Source organism: Motacilla alba, chromosome 6, assembly GCF_015832195.1.
Source record: "Motacilla alba alba isolate MOTALB_02 chromosome 6, Motacilla_alba_V1.0_pri, whole genome shotgun sequence".
NCBI classification, from domain to species: Eukaryota; Metazoa; Chordata; class Aves; order Passeriformes; family Motacillidae; genus Motacilla; species Motacilla alba.
Window position 1 is genome coordinate 20,746,066 of NC_052021.1, and position 25,899 is coordinate 20,771,964.

Genomic DNA, 25,899 nt, shown 5'->3' on the forward strand with positions numbered 1-25,899 from the left:
GGGCGCGGAGGGGCCGGGCCGGGCCCCGGGAGCGCCGCATCTTCGGCAGTGCTGGTGCGGGGTTGTTCTCCGGCTGGATGTGTGGAAATACACCAGCTCCGGTATCAAGGGTGTGCAAGTGATGTCAATTTAAAAAGCAGCTAACCATCTCTCTTGCTTAAGCCAATTTTACAAGTTCTTGAAATTTGTTATTGCCGGGTACTGCACACCGCTCTGAGTTGGTGTCAGTGGGAAGCAGCCGGGATGGGTGACACGTTCTGAAAAGTTAAACCATGATTTACAGTGAAACAGCTGTTGTAATGTTGGTTGTCGGAATTTGTTAATACGTTTTTATTTCTGCTTGATTTGGTATCCTTTAACACGGCTCATGGAGCAAATGCATTAAATATTCTAAGCATATCTTTTTTCAACTGTGTTTTTCTTTGCTCTGTGGTATCTTTCTTCCTCAAAGACTTCCTTCAGTCTTGTCCTTCAGTAAGTGCTTTGGGGCAGCAGTTTTGAGGTGCCTCATTCATGGAATTTACAAATCCCCTTTCCATATACTGCTTATGATGCATTCCATGTTGGATGAGTCCTCTTGGTGCTCAGTATAAACTGACAGATCATACCTCTTCATTTTTGCATATTTCTTTTTTGTATTGTTTAACCTTTTTTTATTTCCTGCATAATTACTAAACGTCAGCACTAATATTTTTAATTTAATCATTTATTGAAGTTCATTTTAATCGGAGTCTTTGGAATGTCAGAAATTGAAAAGGACAAGAGAGAGCATGTTGTTAATAACAATGCTGCTTTAGATCATGAATAGTTCTTGTTTTTCAATGTGTGGATTTGCATTACAGTAGCTGAGAGTGGAGTCCTTTTTGAAAAGGGAAAACTTGAATCAAGTGATTTGGCTTGAACTTTTTATAAATAAATATTTGTGCATTTTTGAGGGAAGCTTGTAGGCAGTTTGATTATATTGATAGATTTGAAGGAAGACAAAGTAATCATGGCTGAGCCGTGCCGTAAACCAAAGATCTTGGAAAGGTGACCTTGACTTTCAGAAGAAAGTTCAAACAGCCCTCTGAACAACATCTGTGTTCTCTGTTCAGCAGTAGAGTGCGGCACTACCCAATACTTCTCATCCAATGAAGGAACCCGTGGGTTTCGGGCTGTAAATCCCCCCGGCTAGCTTGGGATTTAAGCCTGCACAGATCCTACACGGACGAAGTAAAGGACGAGAAGCGCTCTTTCTCCACGTGGTTCTGATGTCCTGTTTTATTAGCTGGAAAGGGACATCTGTATCGGAGACCGTCCAGGTGAAAAAGAGAGGACCAGCGCCAAACCCAAGGGACATTTATACCTGCGGAATGGGAGGCGGGGACGGAAGGCCGCAGCCAAGGGGACACCAGTGAGGAGGGGCAAAGGGAGGGGCTACAGGGGACAGACCACCTTATCCGGGGGATACAAGGGGAACAGTTCACCCAGTGCAGAACATCTAAATACCTATATAGTGCATCACAGCAATCCAATAAATGTTAAATATTGGTTTGAATGTGGGAGCTTCTTTACAGCATTTCACCGAAATCGCTTTACTCTGACTTTTGAAAGAACGCAGTAATATCCAGAAGCAATGTAGATTAAAGAAAGTCATTCATTTCATTTCCTCCGTGTGGGCGCGAGTCTGACCGCGGCGCTCCCGCCCTGCCCGCCGCCGCCAGGGGGCGCCGGAGCCGCGGGCCGCGCGCCGGGAGCCGCCCGTGAGGGAGCGGGCCCCGCATGGCGGAGAGCCCCGGCCTTGCGGCCCTTCAGCCCCGTCAAACCCGCGCTGAACCTCCCCCGTGACAACGCACAGCCGCTGCTCAAACAGTTAGGGGAAAAATAGATGGGGTTGTGCTCCCCTGGACGCTTGTCCTGATTTGTTTTCCATAGCTTGCTGGAGACACTGAGGATGTTGGTAGACGACAAATTAGAATGGCTTGTAAATCAGAACCTGCAGGAAGGTAGTACAATAAAAATACTTATTTACATATTTCCTGCTATTGTGCAGCAAAACTTAACAAGTCAGTTAGGAATGTATTAATTTTATTTTTTCGTGCTTATATTGAATAGTCCCATTGAACTTGGTGGCATTTCCCGTGGTTTAAGGTAGAGGTTTCTGAATTTAGTTTTCTCATTCTCTCAGCAGCAGCAGTAGTAACTGCAGATGAAGTGTGAGGTCTTACTGCTGAGGAGGGATGCTCCCAAACCTCTGTAAATACTTGCACGAAATGCCCTAAATGAGGAACCCGTGCGGCTGTCTTGGCCATCCCCATCACCTCAGCCTCAACTTTGCACCTGCCTGAGCAATGTCAGTACAGCACTAATGTTGAAAGAGTACTTAAAGAAAGTATCATTTACTTGCTCTGCAGATGCATTGTATTGCCTTTATTGGGGATTGAATAGTGCCTAGACAGACCTGTAATCTGACCCATTACTTTTTTTTTTTTTTTTTGCAGCTTCTCTGCTGTTTACGCTGTGTCATAAAACAAATGGCACTGCTATTAACTGGAAAATCTGGTCTAGCATACATGATGTGCATTTAGAGTGACAGTTCTGTACCTTGATCTACACTTAGTGGTGCCACTCTGAATGGAGCATCTGGTAGAACAAGTCTTCCTTAGGACATGTAAGTATTCATTTTACTGAGATCAGTAAGGAAACTTGTATATGTATTTGGGTATATTATTAAACATATTATGAGAAGAAAATAAGTATACAAATGGTTGCTCACTTGTATTGTGTTAGTAGTTGGAGGAAGTTTGTGGAACTTACTAAGACAACTTGATGTCCTGGTCCTGCTGGAGCTGCCTGTGACCCCGTTTAAGTTGCTCTAAGTGTATGCTCGCAAACAGCCTCTCTTCACAATCCCCCTGCTCTTGGAGCAAGTCCAGGATGACAGTGCCTGCTACAGCAACTGTGCTTTTTTTACTCAAGTCAGGTTAGGTGCATCTGCCTGCCAGGTATCCTACCTGAAAGCTGGGACCAGTACTAAATTCAGTCTTCTGCAATTTCCAATTGACTTTCTTCCTTCCCCTCTGTCCACACATTCTTCATTCATCTTGTGGTGATTTGTTTCTGTTTCCTGACTAAATCTCTTCCTCTTGTTTCTTCTCTAGCCCCTGTGGATTGTAAACCACATACTGGAACACAAATAAACTGGAAATTCTACAAATATTTTATAAAAATATTTTTAAATCGTAAGCATGTCTTCAGCACATCACTGTTTTCCTTAGATAGTTTTTAAAGTGCTATCTGATCAATATCAGATATTCATCAGATACTTAGCATTTGGGTACCAAACTGATCTTAATCCTAAAATACAGTTATCTAATTTACTCACACTGTGAATATCTCTGTTTTGCATGGTCCTGATGTAATAAGGTTCAGAGAAATACTATTGCTTGTAGAAGGGTTGACATCAACCCTCAAGAACTGAAAACATAAGAGATTGTATCATGACTGAATGACAGAATAGGATTATTCAGCTGATATAAATCTTACTTTAAAAATCACTTAAATTACAAACCTAGTTGATAAATTTAATTAAATATATTTTAAGACTACTAATGTGTTAGTATCAGATAATAGTTTAGGAAGAATTATCATGCATAGTATCAGTAATCACATATTAAATGTATGAAAATTTGGATAAAAATCAGACCTTAATGTAACTGTCACCAGATGGATAAATTGTTATCACACAGAAGCACGTTTTGTGAAATCAGTGGTAAGTCTGAATAGAATAGTTTGGGTTTGAAGGGACCTTAAAGAAAGATCATGTGGTTCCAAAGCCCCTGCATGGACAGGGACACCTTCCACTAGATCATGTTATGCAGAGCCCCATCAAACCTGGCCTTGAACACTTCCAGGATGGGCATCCACAGCTCATTATTTTTAATAATCTGCAATTTGAGTGGTTTTCTTCCCACTTATCTGAAAATGATCTAAAATAATTGCTGAGAAAAATCTGCTGCTGGAAGGAGGCACTCATACATAATGGTGCAGATCTCTTCATGACTCAGTTATGAAAATTTGCATTTGTAGCCATTAAAAAGTCATTGTTACTTAAAAAATGGAGGCTATGTCTACAAAGTATAACTGTTCTTCATAGTCACTTTGAATATAATTTAGATGTCAAATGACTAATGCTGGAATAAAAGCAGCTAATGCTTTTATAGGAACATCTTTCTGCTCTTTTGTAGAAATGGCTGAGTGGCACTTCATCAACTGATGAAGTGTTCCTGGGACAGCCACAGGGAAGGTTGTGAGGTGCTCAGGTGGTTTTAAAATTACACCAGTCAAGGTGGGCCAGTTTACGTTTTTTTGGTTGTTTTTTTTTTACAGTTTGTAAAATGATTTGAAGTGAAAGTAGCATGCTTTGTATTAGTAGTGCCCAAGTCCCTGACTGTACCCTTTCTGTAATAAGTTCAGTTACAGCTACAGTAAATGACAGCTCAAATAAACCAGATGAAGTCTGGGCTGGGTTCTGAGCACCATGTCCTCATCCTGAAAGGAGACACCAAGGAATATAATATTTCCTCACTAAACAGAGTCTTCTTTGAACTCTGATCTGACAGGCTGTGAATATTGACCTCTAACTGTTTTGTCAAGTATTTGTTTGTGGAGCATGTTTTCTGAAGGTTTTAGAGAATTCATTTTTTCTCCTCCATTAACTCTAAATTCAAGAAAGCATCCTCCTTCAGGGAAATACAAGCTCATCAGCAATTCAGATGTTGGAATACAGGCGAGTTGCTATGGCTGTGAGGCAGCAAAGTGTAAATTTTGTTTGAAAGCCACATTGTTTATATGGCCCATTAAAACGAAGTGGAAGTTTCACTTTATTTGGAGGGGCAGAGAGGGTGACTTTTCAAATATATTGAATCATATATATCCCCACACACAATCATATTGAATGACTTTTTCTATTCTGTCAATAAATTTTGATTTAGATATACCTTTCTTTCTAGATGAGGAAGAAACTGCATGCTCTGATGCCAGGCAAACTCATGCATGCTGTATCACGGGCACCTGATGAAGGAGGTGCTTTCCTGTAGCTCCTGTTTCACAGCTGATAAATTCTGCTTGATGCAGGTGATAATGAATTGCAGATTTTCAAGTTTTATCAGCATTCTCATCTGTTAAAATGTCATGTTCAGATCTGTGGGCACTGTTTGTAAGTTGGTTTAAGGCTTCTTAGTGCTTCCTAGTTGATTTTTTTAAAATAGCTATAATGTTAAACCAGGTAACCTGATTAATCTGTCAGAATTTGAAAATGTGTTCTAAAAATGGCCCATGGTATAAGCAATTTATGTTGCCATTTGTTCCTTTGAATGTTCTTCAGTTAATGATAGATGGCTTTATTTTAATGTGCCAAGAAATATCAATGCAGAAATAGCTACTGGAATTTGATGGCTCAGTCACAGACAAATTTATCAAATAGGCTAAAGCAGTTGAGTTTGATCCCAAATATCCTAAGTATTCATGTATGAGGGTATTAATATATGATGGAATTGATTATGGTAATGTTTAGCAGATTTTGATAGTCCATCTTCACATGTTTTTTAAGAAGGAAATACATATTGTCCATACTGTATTATGAGTATTACAGGGTAACTGTAGATACTCTTAATATTTTTCATGCAAGTTCTTTGGCTTCAAGATTACAAATAACAGGGACCAAGTTAAGGCTTGTTATGTTTTTAGAAAGTCTAACAGATAAAAGCAAAGCATGGGAACAAACTGAAGGAGTTATCACAGTTATTTAAAACCCCAGAGCAGAACTGTTGCCTGAGATTAGGTCTCATCCCAGAATAGCCAAACAGAGGAAGCTGTATCTTCTGCTGCAGTTGCAGAGAGGTCACTTGTGTGCCTGGGATAAAGGTCCTGTCCTCTCCAGGACACCCAGATGTCCTAAGAGCACTTAGTAGCTCCGGGATGTTCTGAACACAGTGGGTTTATTGCATGAGCTCAGATTAACCCTGGAGAGCTCAGGCCCCAATTCTCAGGCCTCAGGTGTGTGAGGGCTGTGCTGGATTTATGTGTCCTGTGCAGCTCACCTGCTTGTGCTCCATGTGTCTAATGCACCTGGTGACTAACAAATTACAATCAGTAATATCTGATAATCCAGTGAAAAGAGAAAAAACAAATTATTTTGTAAGAATCATCTGTAATTTGCAATGCTACTTCTTAGAAAAGGACACTTTAAAAATTTTTGTAATGCAGAAAAATATTTATGTACAATTTAAAGTAAAAGTACGCATATTTTTCTACTTTTCAAAAATTCACTTCAGTAAAAAAAGTATGAACTTGTTTACAACTAAAAGACATTGCAGTTAGACCTGATAAATAATTTTGGCTCAGATAAGCCATGTACTAGCATATGCTTATGCTAGTGGTGCTAGTCAGAAAGATGTATCAGAAGTCTTGAAGAAGTTTGTCTAAAGTCTGTAAAGGTTAATTAAGAAAAAAGTTATTTTGAAATTAAGCAATTTGTAGAACCCTCCAGCCTTGCCCTTACATTCTTTCACAGTATGCAGGATCCAGGGAACAAACCATTCCAAAATACTTTTGAACAGCTGCAAGAAGAATTTAACTTTGTTACTGAGAAAGATATTAAAAAGTGTAAATGCTTCCAGCTGTTGCAGTAGTAAAACTACTGTTTATAGGAAGATACAACATACAGTATTTCAGGAATTTGGTGTTTCAGGTACAGTCTTTGTTTTAAACTTATATTTGATAAGTTGTGTTTAATCTCTGATTTATTTTATATTTTCTGAATCAATCTTTCCTGTTCTTTTATATGTGTATGTAGCAGAGAATTTTGTTCAATTATCAACCTAAATGCCAAGTTAGAGCTATCTTTACTTACAACACATTTGGATTTACTGTAATTAGAAGCATATTAGATATATTAGTTAACAGTACAAATTAAAGATCCAGTAAGAATTTTATTATAGCTTGCAAAATTTTGCTTACAGGTATTAGATACATATTAAGATGCTATGGTCCTTTGAAGAAAATTCACAATTTTTCTCTCAAATGTTCACAAAGTGAAGCTCTGGGTAAAAACTTTAAAATGTAGTTAAACCCCAACGTTTTTATTAGATACTGCATCTAGCATGCTGATTTTTGTAGACTGCAATCCTTCACATTCTTGATTAATGGGATTGTATATTCCATGAAACTTTGTGATCCCTCACGCTGAGCTGCCACAATTTATCATGAGATGGAGCTCTGAGGCAGAGGAGAGTCAGCCAAGGCGGTGGCATTACAGCAGCATGGGCATTATTCCTTTCTAATGTTTCTGGTTTGGGAAAAACTTTGGGTTCTCTACAGTTTGAACTCTTCAGCTACATTTAGAAATTTCCAAAGAAACCTGACATCCTGTGAAATACTTTTGCAGTTGAAATGCTGGAATATTTTTTTCAAAAAGTTGACTGGTATGAACTTCTGTCTTTTCCTTCATTAAAAAGTCTTATAGCTCCTCTTTCAATTAGTTGTTTCAAAAATGGGATATCATGAGGAAATATCTATCACACCCCTAGAAGAGTTGTCCTAATACTTACATATCACAATGCTTTATTTCTGTCATGTACTCCAGTTTAAATTTATCTCGAGTCAACTTCCTGGACCCTTTTGTGGTATGCCCATATCTGCTAGTTCAGGATCCCATACTAGATATGGTCTTCTTGTGCAGAGCTGATAGACTATTGGTGGCACTCTGTGTTTATGAAGTTAAATTGACTTTCTTTACTCTGGAATGCAAGTTTTCTTGTAAATGTTTCTTGCAACTCTTTCTGAAGCTTTCCCATTCATTGAACTAATGAATTAGGGATTTTGTTTTTCTGGTAATAAATATTTTCATAGTGCTCAGTCTGTATGGCAAGATTAGCTATGAAATTAATGGGTTTTAAACTCTTTCCCTGCAAAGGATGGGTATATTCTGTGAGTTACTAGTTTTTGAGGTCCATTTTTGTAGAGATTTTTTATAGTTTCCTGCCAATGTTTATGCTTTTCTTGATAGTTGCAGATGAGGCCAGGAAAAATGGTGAAGGTTCCCAAATCATACATAGAACATAAATGAAATAGAAACTGTGATGATTGATACAAACAACTGACACATAGATTGATAGTTTGAAGTATCTACTATCTCAATTCTCAAACCCTTTGTAGCATGGCAACCTTGAAAAAAATCCCTTCCTGACTAATTATGCAGTTGTTATAATTACAGATATTACAAAATTATTTTATACCTTTCTTGTCAACAGATGTGTCCACATGAGTGCTGTCAGTGGCAGCTGTACAGGGCAGGGCTATTCATCACATGCTTATTTGAAGAGGTGTAGATTGAAAAATTCTAGTAATTCCAAAGAAATTACAGTTGCATGAGCAGATGTCAGAAGCAGCTGAGTTACTAATCATTTTAGAGAAGTTACCTATCAATTATCTGAGTTACCTATCATCTTATGAGTTAACTCCCTGAGTAAAAGGGAGTTGGAAGGTATCAGTAGGTGGCAGAAAAACACTGGTAATGTAGCTTTACCTGTGTAACCAGAACCTGACATCTCTGCCTTTATAATATTTTAAAGTTTTCATCTTTCTCTGTGCTGAGCTCCAGACCCCTTTACAAGACTTCTGTTTCCATGTTTTCAGTTATGACAACCTAGTGCTGTATTACTGTTGTTCAAATAGTTCAAATCTGTCATCAGAGGAACTTTCAGATGCTTTGATGTGAAGCAGACAGCTTCTCTTTCCATGAGAAGGGAAGTTTGAGGGGTGGTGAAATGAGAAAGTGTTCACAACACTGAGAACCCGAGAACTGATACTGAAATTGCTCTAGGATACTGCAACTATAACTTGGAATAGTTATTTTGCTCTTCTGTGGTTTTGATTTTTTTTTTTTTTTTGCTAGATGTCATTTTTGTATCGGTTTGAAAAGGTGAACTCTGAGCTTAGGACTCTTGAGTCTTTGATCTGCACAGTATCATTTTGGATCCAGCAGTGCTTACTTCAAAGTACAATAATGTATGAAAATCATGTCTGACTTCTGTGGGCTTTGGAAATTATATGACTGCATTAACTCTTGTGCTCTATCGTGAGCTAAGAAAACTGGCTAGATCCAAGCTAGCATATGAGAAACCAGTTCTAGTATTTATACCAGCAGCACTGTTGTTTCTTGTTCAGTCTGCCAACAAATAGTTTTAGCTTTGTGTTGACAGTTATATCATCTTTGCTTTTGATGGGATGTGTTTAAGTTTCACATTGGCCACTCATATGAGAAAGAACTGGCTTGGCTCAGTTATCATTTTGTTCTCAGCTCTTCTGGAGCAATTGAAAGTCATGCAAAATTAAATATAAAATATTTCTGTGGTATTTGCAAAACTCTGTAGGAGCTTTTGTTGTTAAAAAAGTAAGGTGATAAGGTTTTCAGAGTGATGACATTCTGCAGAGTCCAGTAGTACATATTATAACAACAGCTCCAGTGTGTTATCGTTTGTGAGAACTCTTGGTGTCTCTGTATGTCTTGGAGCTGATATGAAGACAGCTCCCTACTTTTGTAGCATGATTCCTAAAAAGGCTTTTCCCAAAACCTTTTTAAGAAGCACTTCTTTTGTCTGATTTGTGACTACAGTGAAAGGTGCTGGCATATTTCCCTCATGGTGAGGAGAGCATGGAGGCCTCAAGAAGGAACTGAAATTAAGTTTGTCTGAGCAACACAAATAATTACAAGAAGAATAGGAAGTTCAGTCACAATATTTGGATTCTAATCTATTCAAGCTCCAGACTCTGTGTTCAGCTATAGCTGATGACTATCTTGAGCATATACACAGTAGGAAGTTGGGAAGAAAAAAATTGATTTAAGGGGTATTTAGAATATGACTGTTTGCAATAAAACGTTTAATAGGCTGTTTTAGAATCCTTTTATTGAAATTAGTTTTAAATTATAACTTTTAACTTTTTCAACTTGAATAGGGTCATGGAAAGTGAACTGCAGAATACTAGATGTCTTAACATGATAGAATAGAACCATAGAATCATGTAGGTTGGAAAAGACTGCCAAGTCCATTTAATTTTACAAGTTCCTTAGATTGTCAGTGTTCAAGCGCATTATTCCAAGGTATCTGTTCTACTTCTCTGAGACTAGAAGAGGGTTTCCCATGATAATAGGTCACAGGACATGTCCTCCTGGGAAAAGTCCAGTACTGTTCTTCTTGTCAAGTGTTGGTGTCCTTTTACAGAAGTTAGCAAGTAGAGTCCTTTAAGGAAAATATAAATAATTGTAGTGGATTTCATGTGACTATACCACAAGTTTTACTTGAATACACCTTGAATTAGACATTTATTTCCTAATGCCTTGGAGCACGTAATATTATTTACCTACATAATTTTCCTCTGTAGTCAGGCTTTGAATTACAAATCAAAGTAATTTGTCTGTTCTAGTTCATAGGATACTAAAAGAAATAGTTCTTCAAAGAACATATATTTCTAAAAGAAATGTAAAGCACAATTTCCAAATAGAACAAATAAAAACTTTAACAAAGTGGTTTAACAGAGGAGGAAAAGAGTTTTAGTAATGAACTGTATTAAAAGTGCTGAATGTGCCACAAGAGCTATTAGATGTTGGTCTCAAATAAATTATTTTAGCATCCAGTAAAAAAAGCAGAATTTGTGAATTTCACAGATTCACCGAACATTCTGAGTTGGAAGGGACCCACAAGGATCATCAAGTCCCACTCTTTGACCGACAATTTAATACTGTAATTGACAACTTGCTAGTAATGGCTGTGGAAGCTGAGCCAGTGAAATGCAATTTTATCACAATACCTAAAGGTGCTTTTAAAAGAATATGTGCTTTTGGGAATGTCTGTTTTAGAAGTAAGTCTTTCATTCAATAAATGTTTGCTTATCTTTATTTCTGTGCCTAGGAAAGCATACAGCACATGCAGTGCTCAGCAGAACTGAATATACACATCTATTATACCACAAAATTGTATTGAAAAGTAACTGTATCAAGTCTAGGAAAGTGCTCTGCTTTCTGCATTAAATCAGATTCACTGGTAGAAGGTGCAAGAAATCCCATCATAGACTCTATTGACTAATTTGCATTAAGAGATATTTCTTCCTTACCTCCATCAGGATTTGGCTTAAATCCTGAGTGATTTCATTAGCTGTGTAAGGGCTTAATCTCTTGAAAATCCTGCTAAGCTCTTGCCCTCATTGAAAGCTGTGATAATTTGTTCTAGTTAATTTTGATTTAAATATATAGCCTTTCAGTTCTACTTAATCATCCTTGAGTTTTTTATTTTTTTCTTTCTTTTTTTTTTTTTTTTTTTAATAGTGGCAAGATGAATAAGAACACCATTTTTTCTTTATTTTATTATTTTGCATCCCTCTGCTGTTTGGTCTTAGAAGCTTCTTTTAAACAATACCACTTTTTTCAATCTGTCAATGCAGTCACTGCAATTGTTAGTGAGGTAGAATTAAATACTTATGGAAGTTGATGTCTTTAATCCTGTTTTTTCAACATAAAGTAATATTTGAGACAGCTGTGATTTTTGCTGTAATTATTTTTTTGACATATGAAAGACTTAGATTTATTCAGAGTTGTCCTGCTCCCTTTTTCCAAAGGAAAGATAACAACTTGCAAAAGGTTGCAGAAGAAAGTGCTGCTTTAAATCTGTTTTACATTACTGCAAGTATGTAAGGAAGCGAAATAGTGTTTTTTCCTTTCTTTCCTAATGGAAGTACATGTAATTTCTGTTATCCATTTTGTGTTGATACAGGAGGGAGAATTGCATTTGTACTAAGTCTAGAAAAATTATTTTGGAATCTCTTAGTGGGGCTGTTTTGCAAGGGGATATTATAAGCAGTTTGATACTTTTTTATCCTCTCCAGAATACTGACTGCATTGTGAATGGGGAGAATTTAAGAATGAGGAGATAGGATGGTTTCCTGCTAAAAAAAAAAACCAAAAACAAGGCATGTACTAACATCAAGTATAAACAGGAAAATATAAACAGGGATGGCTTTTGGAAACAAACAAAACAGGCAGTTTTTTCCAGGAGAAAGTGGCGATGGAAGTGCTTCCAAGCTAGTTTTGTGTTGTCACAGTCTGGCTGATCGAGGAAGTGGAAAAAATTCTTGGTGGTCTCTTGTAGGTGTAGTGCTGCATGCTTGCTACCTTTTCAGCAACTAGTTCTCTCAAGTCTTAGGATACTTTACAAGAAATTCCCCAAAGAGTCTTAAAACCAACTCTGTCTTGTGGGAGGATCCCTTTAAAGCACATAACCTAAACCCAGGTATAGAAGTCAGAAGAAGTCTGAAGTAACTTTGTTACTGGTTACAGAACCCCTTGCCCAGTAGGGCCTTATCGAGTTTTCCCATTTGCCATTCAGCTGGTTTTGGATGTGTGGCCACACACCTACTCCTTCATCTGTCAGTGCAGATAGTCTTCAAGGTAGTCATAATCTCTGCTAAAAGGGAATGGAATATCCAAGTCCTTGGAGATTGTCATTACTGCACCACAGCAAACAGGAGCTAAGATAAGATATGAACACTGAGATGGGATGCAAGGTCAGGAGCACAGAACTACTCTCCAAAATACAGGCACTTTGCCTGGAAACTCAGGCTTTGTGGTATTTCTGAAGAATTTCTCCACCTCTGTAGCAGTGCTGTCTGGAGTGTCATCCACCCTCCTGCAAAATCTGTCCATCCAAGCATATAGAAGCACTTAGCAAAGCCTTGCTGCTGTTTGTGTTCTTAAAACAAACAAAATAAATAGAGAACTCTTCTCTAAGTAACATAGTTGATAGTGGTTGGAGAGGGTAAAGCAGAACACCATTTGGCAAAATCTTTCATGACATCATGTTAACTACAGGCAGATTGACAATCTGTCCTCTTCTGCATGGAGTCTCATTAAAAAATCTATAGGTCAAACTAAAGGGAGGGCAAGTGTTAAAGTTCCCAATCTGGTGAGCTCGAGTATCAAAATACCCATAGTGTAACTGTGCATACAGTCATTTTCAATTACTTCTATTCAATTTTATGTTTTAATTTTCTAAAAATTTCTAAGCAATGCTTTACATATATTCTTTGTTCTCTTCAATATGATAAAGATATCTAGATACCTGAAGGTGCATAGAAAAATGAGTTTAAAGAGAAAATAATTATGCAGTTACACATTGTTTAGTTTGGGATTGATTTTTCTTTTCAATGTTCAGTAGCAAATGCTTTCCTTTGTCAGAATGCATGCCTTGTTTATTGAAGTTAGAGAAATTTCTTACATTACATTTAATTCCAGGAAAGAGCAAACAGTCTAATGTAAGCTTCACAATTGTACTTGTGCCCTAACTTCTAAAATATCACTGAGATGGAGACTATTAATAAGTGTGTATTTTGTTATTGCTGCTTTACTCAGTGTTTTGAAAAATTGCTGTTGACAACCTTTTAATACAGGATGACCAACTGGGCACTTGCACTCACTCAGATAAGGCCTTATCTACTCACAAGGCTTTTGTTCCTGTGAACATTCAGAATGCAGTTAATAAATTATTGCAGGAATATGCTACATTACTTTCTGGCTAATATATATTTTAACTGCAGTATTACAGTTGGAAAAAGTTTTTATTTCTGGTGATGTGTCAGTCACTAAAACGTTGACTTTAAAATTCATATTTTAAGCTAAATTTGCAATTTAGCTGGAAGACCATAAATATCCTCACATTGAAAGTAAATAATGAACCTGGGTCATGGGAAGCAGAGATAAGGCTTTTCTTGTTATGTACAAACACAAAAATAGCTTCAGACTTGCAATTTCAAAACTGAAGCCGAGACTCCTACTGAAATGTTGAAAAGTATTTGGCAGTCCCTGTAGTTGTTAGGAGACTCAGAAATGTCATGGGTAGCCTATTTTGTAATTACAGTGAAAAAAAAAAACCACCAACTTGAGATTTCAAGGCCACAGTCTAGACAGACTTGACTTTTGCTGCCTTAAGAGTGAGGACAAAACTTTCCAGGTTGAAGTATCCATGTAATATGCATGCTATCATTGTGTTAGAGCATTGCCCTTGTTCCTTACAGGGATGGAGTACAGCTTGCTCTCCCTCTGGCCCTAGGTCCTCCAAAAGGTTTTCACTATCAGTGGTTTATTCCTAAATGGATGGGTGAAAGCTAAGAGGCCTCACAATTTCATTTTTTAACTAAATTTTAAGCAAGCTTATTAATTTTTGTGACTCAGACCATAATCACAGCCTTGCTACAAATATGAAATGTGCACAGTGTTAGGAAGAATCAGAACTTCTAGTAAGCAGCAGTTATCAGAAGTATACAACGATCAAAAATATTTGTGCTAGGATACATGTGATTCTATAGTGCCTGCAGTAAGACTGAGCCTTCACAGCTATTGTAAATAACACAAGTGCTTCAGCTCTTGACAAGAGGCTATTCCCCCATCTCCTAACTGATTTCTAGAATTAGAAATCTGAGATTGCCAGCATTAATGGATTGCTTTTTTGTATGAGAACAAAATGAATTCCACCCGCTGGCTCTTGAACTACTCGAGTTATTTTGTTCTTTATTTCTTACAGCTGTGTACTGGACTCATTGTTGAAGTGTACAATATTTAGCATATGCTGTGGCTGCAATTAGTTTTAAAGCTCCTTCCTGCATGATTTCCTTCCTATTTTTTTTTCAATTGTGAAGCCTGAGTGTTCCTGAAGCTTATGATATGTCACAGAAAACAAGGGGGGAGGGAGAGAAAGAAGTCCTTGCAGCTTCAGCCAGCTACACAGGGCAAGACAGTTTACATATTTTTATAAAACACAATACAAAGCATAATACACACTGGAGCCTTCTTACTCAAAACTAGTTTTATTTTAAAAAATAAGTTGAATGCATAGCACTCACAAAGATTCCATTGTTTTGGACATTTTGCATTTAGAAGCACCACTCTTATTTATGCCATAAAAAACACATTTTGGTTCTAATAGTAAGAACAGTGTATCTTTAATGTACACTGATAAAGCCCTTTTAAATAATGTAGATTGAAACTGTTCAGTGTACATTTTCTCTGTAGTCATGATGCAGCTGTAGTGTCAGAAAAAAATTCAGACTAAGTAATAAATTAAAAACAAACAGTATGTAGTGGATCTTTTTACAATTGACCTAATGTCTTAAAATAGTCAAATAAAAAATACCCTATTAAATGTAAAGCCGTGGTATCAACTAAGTGAAAAAGCCCCCCACCTATTATAATTCCAGTGTTAAGTATTAGTTAAATTTTATATATCAAATGCCTATGGGATAAATTTACTAATACCCCAAAAAAAGAAGAGTCTATACTGCTGTGTCACAAAAAAAAAGATGACAAGTTAGCTGATTTGAAGATTTTACAGAAAAAAAATTGCTACAGGCATCTGCTGTTATTTCAAGTCATGGTCTATTACAAGACTGTACATTCATAGCATCAGAGGTAGTTAGAGCACTGAGGACTTGGATACAGCATTGCAACAAAATGAAACCAGCAGAAAGAAGTCAATTTCCCTCTAAAATGGGTAACAGTGCTGAGTAAAAAGCATGGCATCTTATAAGGTGGAAAGTCTCTACGTAACACTACTCTCAGACACAGGGAAATATTCATTTAGAGATGAAGAGAGGAGAGGAAAAAAAACCAAACCAACTTTCATTTTAATAAGGAATTGACCACACTATGCCTATTTCAAAGTTGATTCTCTAGGATAAAAGGGAGAGGGTCATCTTTTCCATTCATCCTCCTATTCTTCTTGACTTGCACATCTATGCTACAAAAGCCCACAACAAAAATTGGGATTTAAAAGACAAAACAAGAGAAACAGGATATCTTCTCCTCAACAATAAATAGTTTTTTTGTAGCATGTTATAATTTAGCCCCAGAAATAATGAACACAGCTGTCCTCCCTCCATTCTGAACATTATGGTGATAAAGCTTTCATCTTCATATTGATAATGTAATTTAATTGCCCCTGCTTTCAAAACAGTTTCTGTAAGATTCACAATAATTCAGTGTCATTTGATGGTGCATGACTGTAAGTGCTGCCACTAAGACAGGGAAGAAGATGGTAAAAAACCAAATGAAACTACCAAAGAAAGCCTTAAGCCCACATACTATAAAGATATTTTAAAGTAGTAAGAATCCTGTTATTGATACCACTTCCTCCCACATTCTACCACAGGAGAAAGTCTGATATAGTCTTGTATTCAAAGAAAAAAAAAACCACCAAAACAAAACACTCCCCTAAAAAACCCCAACAAACACACAAAGGACCCCAAAAACCATCTCCATTAATATCTCTACTATAATTTTCATCCAAGAGGTGGATGAGTGAAGCTTTCTACCCTCAGATTATCCACTCCACAGGAGATAGTGTAATTCCATAAAGTTATATTAGCACCTTACTTGTGGTGAAGGAGTTCACTCTGCAAAATATTTTTGATCCACTCACTTGGAAGAGCAAATCTCTACTTCTTCTTCTGGAACTCCCAAATAGTAGAAGAAAAAGTTGCCCCTTTATTACCTGAGAATTTCCCTCCACTATAAATGTGACAGAACTGGATTTCTGTCAGCATTTAAGTGCACTTTTTCTGCAGGGCTGATGCTGTCAGTACAACTGGAGGATGCTTTCTGTTGGTTAATGGTATTCATGTGTGTGTGTGTATAAAGAGGAATCACAGCCACTGTAGTAGTTCTGGTACAGTACAAGTTCAGTTGAAACTTTCTCTTCAATTATCACACTGCTGGGCAGTAGTTCACATCTACATTCTGTGAACACTAACATATCCCTTTGGTACTCTGCATAGATGCCCTGAAGAAAAGCCACTCCATTTGCTATAGTCTCTTCCCCCTCTGCCTTCCTTCCCCGAGTTATACCCAATTAGTGTACAAACCAGCAGCACAGAGTAATGAGTAGAAAAGTCCCTGAGTTAGTATGAAAGAGTTACTTTAAACACAAAAAAGATAGGGAGGATAAAAGAGGCAAAAATATACTGTCGGTCCTGTGAAGTACAAGACTTTAAAAACTAGCCAAAATATCAGTTAATTCACGTGCGGTAGCCTAAAGCAAATAACCAACACAAGTGGTGAAATAGGGGCAAGATTATGGAGTTAGCCACATGAGATTTGTTTCTTCCTGTGATCTCCATGTACCTGTAGAAGTCTGGCATTCAGTGGATTTTTAAGTTTCAGTAAGTATAAAGTAAGTGTTAATACTGTACGGTGGGATGACATAAATGTCTTCAAAATAATACTGCATATCTCCTTCATTAAAAGGTAAGTCTGTAGTTAGTCCACAGCTGTTTTTCTTTTGAGTAGTATTTCACAGACACTCATTAGAAGCAAAATATTCTGAGTGTCAGTGTAAGAACACATTATCCCCAAGCATACAGATTCTTTTTTCAGAGGATGGTCTGTGTGCTAACTTTTTGCAGGCTGTTATTTGAGCTGTGGTACCGGTTGCCAATCCAGTTGCTTTTTTCCTGGGAAGACACCTTTTTTTATTCAATTTTTTGCCCTCCAACTTTGAGGTTTAACAAAAAAACGAAACCATTTTCCACACAACTCTCTGTCCCAAACAAACAAGCACAAAAGTATTTTGTACTTATCACCTCTCAAAGCAGGGAGCAATACAGGAATATCGTCCATTCACTTGGTATGTCCGGTTGTAGGAGACACTTATACATGGCTTCACTTCCAGTGGCACAGCCAGCGACATGGCAGCGCCCGTCTGGACGTGGCCTCGAGCCTGAGCACTGGTCTGTAAGGCAGCAGGGCAAGTCTGAAGCGGGTAAGAGGCTGTGTGAGTGGATGACAGTATCTGCTGGCAGCTTTGCTGCTGTGATGCTGGGTGGTGGTACTGCAACGAAGACTGATGAGCCTGCAGGTACTGTGGTACGTGCTGCTGAGCACTGGCCTGCTGGGCACTTGGAGCTGGGGGCTGAAACACAGCATGCTGGGCAGACTGAGCCTGTTGTCCTTTCTGCTTGTTTGCTTCCTTCACATCGTTATCGTGCGCACTAAAACAAATTGAAAAAACAAAATACATCAAAATAGATATTCATATAATTTAAACTCCTTTGAGTTAACATTTAAGAGCACTCTAAAAAATGATGCAAGTATCTGACAGCTTCCAAAACTTTAAAAAAAAATAGTTTTAGCTACCCTTTACAATCACCTAAGGTTTCAAAATGTCAAAATGTGGTTAGGGTACAGTCTCTTTCCAGCATTTCACTTCATTGTACAGCAATAAAAAACACAGATAAAAGCCAAGTACAATACACGTAATAGAGCAGGACCTAGAATTACAGTGCAATAAAGTTTGCTACTGTACTTCAGTAGCCCAACAAACTGCCAGATTACCAGAACCTGAACTGGCTGCTTCTACCAAATTTAAATTAAACAGAGTATAAGGTTTCTAAAGGGAAGATACCAGAAAGGTTTGCAATATCTGCATTATAGTACTTAAAGATCATATGCATATTCATATTGGATCCTGTTCTAGAGAGCAAAACCACTTTTTTTTTCTCCTTCCTCTCACTTTTTTTCTAATCTATCCCATATGGCTCATCTGAATTCACGTTGATTTTCAACTGTCTGAAATGTATCTAGAACAGTCTCTTTCTTAATTCTATGCTAAGGTTAAGCAGATGCCACCTACACATTTCATTCCTAACTTTTTGATGGTGCCCTCCCTCTGTTCCCAAGCAATACTGAAAACACTTCAGCAATAGCACCTGCATTGCTTTAGGTACTACTCCTTTCATTATACACGTAAGTGAAGCCAACAGAGGCCATCAAGGGTGATAATGTCACATTTCTAAGGCTGACGTGGTTCTTCAAGATAAAGCTGTGCATCTACTGATCATGACTGTGTTAGACTTCGGTAAGAGGAAATTTCTGTAGAGGGAAAGCAGACAGTGTAACATGCCTACCCAGGAAGGCTCACTTGGCATTCATCGGCATTTTTATCTCATGTCAGTTGTAATGCAAGAATGGATACAGCAAAAATAGATGCAAACTCCTGGTCATTTCCTCCTGACAAAGCTGGCCACTCAAATGGTCTGCAGGTTTGATCCATCATCTCTTTGGAGCAAGCCTTGAACTTCCAAGGCATACAGTCTTCTCTATAAAAGCTCCTATGCCTTTAGTACTCTTCTTGACTTGCACTCTTCAATAGCTCTTTGCTCTCAGAGCAGACTAAAGAGATTGGGAACAAACTATTGAAGATGCTCAAAGCATCCCAGATGTCCAGTGGAAATGCAAGGCAGAAGTTTATTTGTTGAAAGATCAGGAAAGAGATTAGATCTGATAAAGTTTTCTCTTTTGGAAAGAGCAAAACAGTTATTGCCTAAAAATACGTACCAAACTTATATGTTCCCTAATACATAAGTATTTTTAGAACAGAGGAACGGAAATTTATAAAGAAATGCAATCGCACTGCTGGCAGCAATTAAGCATAACAACAGATGCAGAAATGGGCTTAAAAAAGCCACTGGTGTTAACTCACATTAAGAGTCGCTCAATACATGGCACCAGGAAGTCCCAGGAGTAGGCAGTCAGGTGATGAAGCCGCGTGGGCCACGTGGGTGAGAGACGCAGGATAATCCTTGAAGAAGCTACACATGCAGTAGCCACTAAAGAAGGGGCGTAATTTAAAAATTCATGATCTAGAAAGAAGGAATAAGAAAAAAAATCATTTAAGTTTGACATTGTCTGTCAAGACAACAAAGAAGTCATTATCTGAAATCTGTAACTCACCTTGTAATGATACTTCCAGAAAGTAATCAGCATATTTTGCCATATATAACTTAGTCTTCTCTAAGCAAACCATTGGCCAGCCATCATGAAGATCAGTCTCATGGACAGCAATAGAAAGATAATAGTCGATGAAATGAGCAGCGGTTGGGAGGCACAAATTCCACTGAAATGTTTCTAGCAACAACAACTCCATATGAAGCAAATTCTGTTTTGTTAGTACCAAATTCATGTTAGTCATACAACCCAAGCTGTTCAACTGTTCAAGTTTGGGAACACTGTCTTCCTTTTCTTCAAATTTACCTTCAGGTGAACAGAAAGAGGAGGGAAAAAAAGGTTCAGCACAAACGCACAATAAAATGGATTGTAGCTAATATCTTGTGGGTCATATTTCAATTCTACTATGTCAAACAAGCTGGAGACTTTCCTGCAGATGCAAAGCTCAAATGGACTATGTTATTAGAGACAAAAAGGGGTATGTACTAAAATGGGCTAAATTTCAGCAGATAATGTCAAACACTGTGTAGGACATTGTGCAGTGCCATGTTTCCTGTTGGTTTTCCCATGCTCTCACACAGAAGCCAGCTGCCAAGAGCAGAATATTAGGACATCACCGACACTGCATATGCGAGTTTTTTGTCACCAAATTATTGTATAATGTGTCCCCATCATCAATTAAATAAATACTTCTTTGATGTGACTTGACAAACACACCACAAGAGCATTTGGTTTTAATCACCCTCCCACCCCTGCACACCCTTTTTGTGTCTAAAACTCATTATAGCATAGCTAGAGCTCCAGCCAACCTGGCTGCTTTTAATGCCTGCAAATGGTAGGTGCAGTTTTTATACTTGAGATCTGGCAAACAAGTGGATTTCAGCAATGTGCATCTGAAAACCTTCTCTGCCACACAGACTGTTGCAACTTTCCTTAGACTTTCAACTTGTCAGGCCTGTATGTTTTTAGTCTAAAGCAAAACTGTGTATGTAGAAAACCCATTAATAAGAGAAACAAGTGTCACATTTCCATACAGTTTGCCATATGGTTGTGCTATTTCAATTTCATTGCAAATTCTTTCCATCTTACACTCTCTATTCAGTGCTACATGATAGGTTGTAAATGCACATTCTTTGAGTTTTGCAGGACTGAACATACATGAGCCTTTACTTTTTTCCAGCAGTGGAGGTACTTATGTAGGACTTAATCCAGTACCGGTGCCAGTCTGTTAGTTTTTGTTTCCCATGCTCCAGTAATTACAGAAATAAAAACTTCAGGAGTCACTTTATAATTTCTCTTATTACTTCTTTAACCTTATCAGATATATCACAGTGTCATAACTTATTACACCACTGATTAAACTGCTTGTTTAAGCCACACAGGGCAAAAGTTTAAAACAGCATTTTGCTTCTCTCTCAACCAACCCATACACTGTTTCTCAGAAGAGTGAGTGAATACTCCAGACTTTCAGATCTCTGCTTGCAGCTTGCCATGAACAATGGCAGAGGTTTGTTTAAAACAAAAAAAAAATTCTCTTCAGAACATGAATTTAATTTGAAAATCTGGCATTAGTTCAAAGCCAATCCATTTTCCTAAATGGATTACAGTGGTTTCTGAGGCAATGTTTTCATACTCAGCACGACACCTTTTGCCAAGAGAAGATTACTAGCTGGTGGCACCTAGTCAAAGTCTGCCCTCAGAAAAATCTGAAATAACCTTTTCTGGTTTAACTGCTCTGCTGAATAGCTGTATTGGTGGACACGGGATGCAGTGAAAAGATGAAACCTGTCCAATACCACTACACTCCACTTTTGTGGCAAAGAGGGCCTAGAGCCCTTGCTGGAGAAAATGAGAATAGATTCAGAGAAACCAATCAACAGAAACTGAACCAACTCTTAGTTCTGCCGATGGAACCAGTTTCTCTGACTCTGTCTGTGAACAAGTGCCAGCAGGTTTCCCAGGAAACGGCACCCTTATTTTTTCAGGGATACTGAAAAGGGGTCCCCAAATGTTGAAAGGTGGATACACACCACAAGAATCTGGCTGAGGTCAATATAAGCAGCACTGTTTATAATGAGTGTTTGTAATTAATTCTATCTTCAGAGTACTGTGTATTCACCAATGTATTTTACCTGTGTTACATTTTATGTGTGACAATACAGGATTTATATTAGCCTTAGCTTGCTTAAATAACACTGCCATTTACAAAAATCTGGAGTATTCCAGAACTACACAGCACAATCAGCAGAATGCAGTGCGGTCTACACATGGTTTATTTAATTTCTTTCTTTATCACAGACAGGCAAAATTCTCATTTCCAGCACATGATGTACCTATTTTGAAAAAACCCTAGAAATACAGTCTTTCTGTTTCTACAACACAGGTCTTCAAGTTCACATTAGAATAATTTGTTTACAAATATAAACGTTAGTTTTTAATCACAGCTTGTTTTTTCCCCACCCTCAGTTTCATCAGGTGCCAACAGAAATCAAAACAAGTCTAAAGAAATGTTCTACCAATTGGGCAAAACCGATTTGCACTGCTCATGATTTATAACCACAACCATGTTTATAAACCACTTGGTTTCCCCCACCTGCTCCATCCCACCAAGACACGCCTTGCATTTGGCAGTAGAATCGATTAGTCTGGGTAAAGTTTGGTGCCACGTACTTACTTGCTAAAAGTAAACAGGACAGAGCGACCACGTGCAGTTGCTGTGTGGATATGTCATAGCGGTCCATGAAGAGGTCCAGCAGGTACACAGCCAGGTGGCGCGCAGCCGGACACAGCCTGAACCGGTTGCTCACAATGGCAATCAGGTCTGCAAAGTATCTTCTCAGGTGTAACTGGGGAGACTGGCCTTTGTAAGAGGGCAGCTTTAGCTCCTAGATGGACAGCAGCAGGTAATTTTATTAAAACCATAATTTAGTTTGAAGCGGTATCAGATGAATCCAGCTGATATTTAAATATTTATAACGGGAGTTTAAAAGGATTTCTCCCTTCTTCCCTCTGTTCACTTCATTTCAGAATTCCTTTTCAGCAAACAAAATCTATTTGTTATATTACAGAACAACTAAAAAATACTTTGTTTCTGCACAACATTAACAACTTCAAATTTAACATCTTTCATTTGGGCAATCAGCCAGAGTGACTTCAGCTTTTACCGTGTCTGTTGTATTATCTCTGCTGCGAAGGCTGTACAAGAGCACGCAAGTATTCCTCAGCTGCTTCAATGCAAAGTTCAATAGTTTAACTCAAGCCCTCTCTCGCTACAGCTCAATCTGGGCAACCAGACTTTGTACTTAAGTGTTTGCCTGTTCTAGAGCTGCCAAATCTCCTGCCGACGCCTCCAGGAAAAGACCACTAACAGCCAGCTGAACCCTAGGAAGGGGAACGGGGTGTGCATGAACCAGCATTCTCCTCGTGTAGGTTAAAACACTGACCCGATGTGACTGATGTCCCACTGACACTGATTACAGTGCTCTGAGGCAGTTTGTTAAGCTCACAGGGTCTCAGATTTGGGGAGAGGGCCACTCAAAACAAAGGTCCTACAAACGTCACATTTGAGAAAATCTGTGCCATTATCTATTTTGAATACAAAATTTGGACTGGTAGGAAAAAAAAACCCTCCAGGCTCCTGCCGAGTAGCCAGTACCTCTTGTTGTGTGCAGCAGAACAGCAGTGCTGTCCTCTGTTACTATGAATAAATTTATGAGATAGACCGTGCACTCACACGCTGTGTTCAAGTAGGATTTTGAATACAATTACATTTCCAACGAAAATTATCTTGATTAATTTCACTTAATGACATCAAGTTGGAGTCACAAATTTTTCAAAGTTTTAATGTAAATTCAAAGTTTTGAAACGTGCTATTGAAGTGAAACAAAAGCCCACAAACTTCCCACCTACTAAGCTTCCTGATTCACTTCTCACAGCACTAACTTAGCTTTAGTCAAGATAATTTGGCAGCAAATAAATGATCCTATCCTTCCCTTATTTCCCTTCATCACCGGAAAAGTGTAAAGCAATCAAGACTCCGGGAAAAGTAATCCGCTCATGGAGGACCATCAGGCAACAAAAGCGCTGTTTTAGTAGGTTCAGTCATTGTAAACTGATTTTCAGGCCAGGTGTTAGGATGTGCTGTATGAAAACACTCCCGAAGAACAACTCTGAGACAGTCGAAGCGACTTCTAAGCAATTACCTAAACCCTCTACTATTCTTAACGCACCCAGCGTTTCTTTCACTGGGTTTTTGTTTGGTTGGTCGGGTTTTTTTGTTTGTTTTGGGTTTTATTTTGTTTTTTGTTTTTTTCCCCGATAACACCATAATGCTTTCTGCCGAGTTTAAACCTTCCAAAGGTCGCAAGAGCAGCACCGGGCGCACCGTGAGCCCTTCCCCTCTCCGGGGAGCAGCGGAAGCACAGTCCGGCCGCTCGGAGCAGCTGTCACGGCCGCGGACAGACGGACAGACGGCCCCGGCGCCCACGGAGGGCAGACACGGCGGGCTCCGAGTTCACAAAAGCCAACTCCGCCGAGCCCCGGCGGCCGAGCGCGCCCGCCCCACGCGCGCCCTCCGCCCGCTGCCCCCGCGGCGGCTCCGCCGTCCGGAGCCTCACAAAGACGCCGGGGCCGCCGCCAGCCCGGCTCTCCCCGAGCTACCTTGTATCGAAGCGCTTGGTGGATGTCGGCCGCCAGCTGTCCTGTCCACCACTGCGCCTCCAGCTCCATCGGCGGCGCGGCGCGGCGCCCGGGCCCAGGCACCGGGGAGGAAGCGGCACTCGCTGAGGGCGGGACAGGCAGCGCCACCCTCGCCCCTTTCTGGCTCGCCCCCGGTTAACCGCGATCAGCTGCCGCGGGGCACCCCCGGCCCCCCGGCCCAGCTGGCCGCCATGCGGGGCACAAGTGCGGCTCGTTAAGCCGCCCCCTCCGGCCGCGGGGCACGGCCGGGCGAGGGGGTCGCGGAGGCGGCGGCGGCCGCGGGGGAGGCGGCGGGGCGCGGCCCGGGACACCCGAGCGCGGCGCGGCGGCCCCGGGGCTCCGCCGCCATCACGCGGCGCCGCGCGCCGCGCCCATTGTTAAAGGGCCGCGCGTGTACAAAGCCGGGCAGCGCCCGCACGGGCCCGCCCGCCCGCCAATCGCCGGCCGCCTTACAGCGCGGCCCTCACCGCCGCCAATCGCCGGCCGCTTTACAGCGCCACCGGGCCGCCAATCAGCGGCGGCGGGCGCGGGCCGGAGGCGGGCGCCCCCGGGCCTGGGGCAGGGGCGGGCGGCGCGGCCCGGCCGGGTCCCTGCGGCGGCGCGGGGAGCTCAGCCGGCCGGAGCGCAGCTGTCGATGGGCCCCAATGAGCTCCGGATAGCACCTTTTTTTTTCTTTTTTTCTTTTTTTTTTTTTTTTTTTTTGTTCTCTTATTCCCCTTTCCATCATTTCCCCCGGCTCTTTCCCCGTTGGGCTCCGCTGTGAGGTTTCAGCACGTGGCGGTGGCAGCGCCTCGCTCAGCTCTTGCCCTGCGGGCGCATTGTCCCGGGAGCAGTGCGGGGTGCACACTCCTCCTCCGAGCTTTGAGGCTCCAGTCCCGGATCGGTTTGGTTCCCGCTGGTTAAATCCCGGGAGCAGGTTTGCAGGAGCGTGCATCCTCCCTGCCAGCCGGTGCCGCTCAGCTGAGCGCTCGCCGGGGCTCCGTGCCCTCAGCTGGTGGCTGAGAGCTCCCACCCGTGCCCCCGGCTTAGCAGCGGTGCTCTGCACCCGCTCTGCGTTCACAGAACCTTTTCCTTCCTCCTTTCTAGTCCCGGTAACCCTCCGCTACGGACACCTTGCAAAATAAAACTTAGTGCTTCGTAGTGCTTTACATCTTTGAATTTATAAATATTGAAGCAACTAGTTAATGAGAATATAAAGCCTGGTACAACAGGTGATGCAAAGTGATGGAGAAGAAATGCTTTGGGTGCAATTTTTTTGTTGAGGGAGTTGGGTTTTTTCTTTTTCTTTTTTTTTTTCTGTTGAGGGAGTATATTTAATTTTTTGTTTCTGCCTTTGCTCAGACATGATTTTTTTCCGTTTAATTAAGAAAATAGAAACCAACTTTTTCACATAACCA

At 40.0% G+C, this 25,899-nt stretch overlaps 1 protein-coding gene and 1 long non-coding RNA gene across 3 annotated transcripts; one reads left to right on the plus strand and one right to left on the minus strand.

Annotated features, from left to right (window-relative positions):
• Positions 1-24: 24 nt before the first annotated feature.
• On the plus strand, positions 25-5,929 carry LOC119702594. Of its 2 annotated transcripts, none has more exons than XR_005257386.1 (3): positions 25-110; positions 2,481-2,650; positions 4,992-5,929. It is a non-coding gene; the product is annotated as an uncharacterized LOC119702594 (long non-coding RNA). The 2 variants fall into 2 exon arrangements; XR_005257387.1 differs by lacking the exon at positions 4,992-5,929 and adding an exon at positions 3,141-3,221.
• A 10,336-nt stretch (positions 5,930-16,265) lies between these two features.
• On the minus strand, positions 16,266-24,927 carry CCNJ (cyclin J). Its single transcript, XM_038141340.1, has 5 exons — positions 24,464-24,927; positions 22,479-22,689; positions 19,811-20,110; positions 19,560-19,719; positions 16,266-18,069 (listed from the first exon to the last, which is right to left on the minus strand). The coding sequence occupies exons 1-5, from the start codon at positions 24,530-24,532 to the stop codon at positions 17,658-17,660; spliced, it is 1,152 nt and encodes a 383-aa protein (XP_037997268.1). The 5' UTR covers positions 24,533-24,927; the 3' UTR covers positions 16,266-17,657.
• Between the last annotated feature and the right edge of the window lie 972 nt (positions 24,928-25,899).

Coding starts and splice junctions, on each gene's coding strand:
- CCNJ (XM_038141340.1), bottom strand. CDS start 24,532: ATGGAGCTGGAGGCGCAGTGGTGGACAGGACAGCTGGCGGCCGACATC. Junction 19,720..19,810: donor TCTGGAAGTATCATTACAAG/GTGAGTTACAGA, acceptor CCTTCTTTCTAG/ATCATGAATTTTTAAATTAC. Junction 18,070..19,559: donor TGTATTGAGCGACTCTTAAT/GTGAGTTAACAC, acceptor AATTTGTTTTAG/TGCGCACGATAACGATGTGA.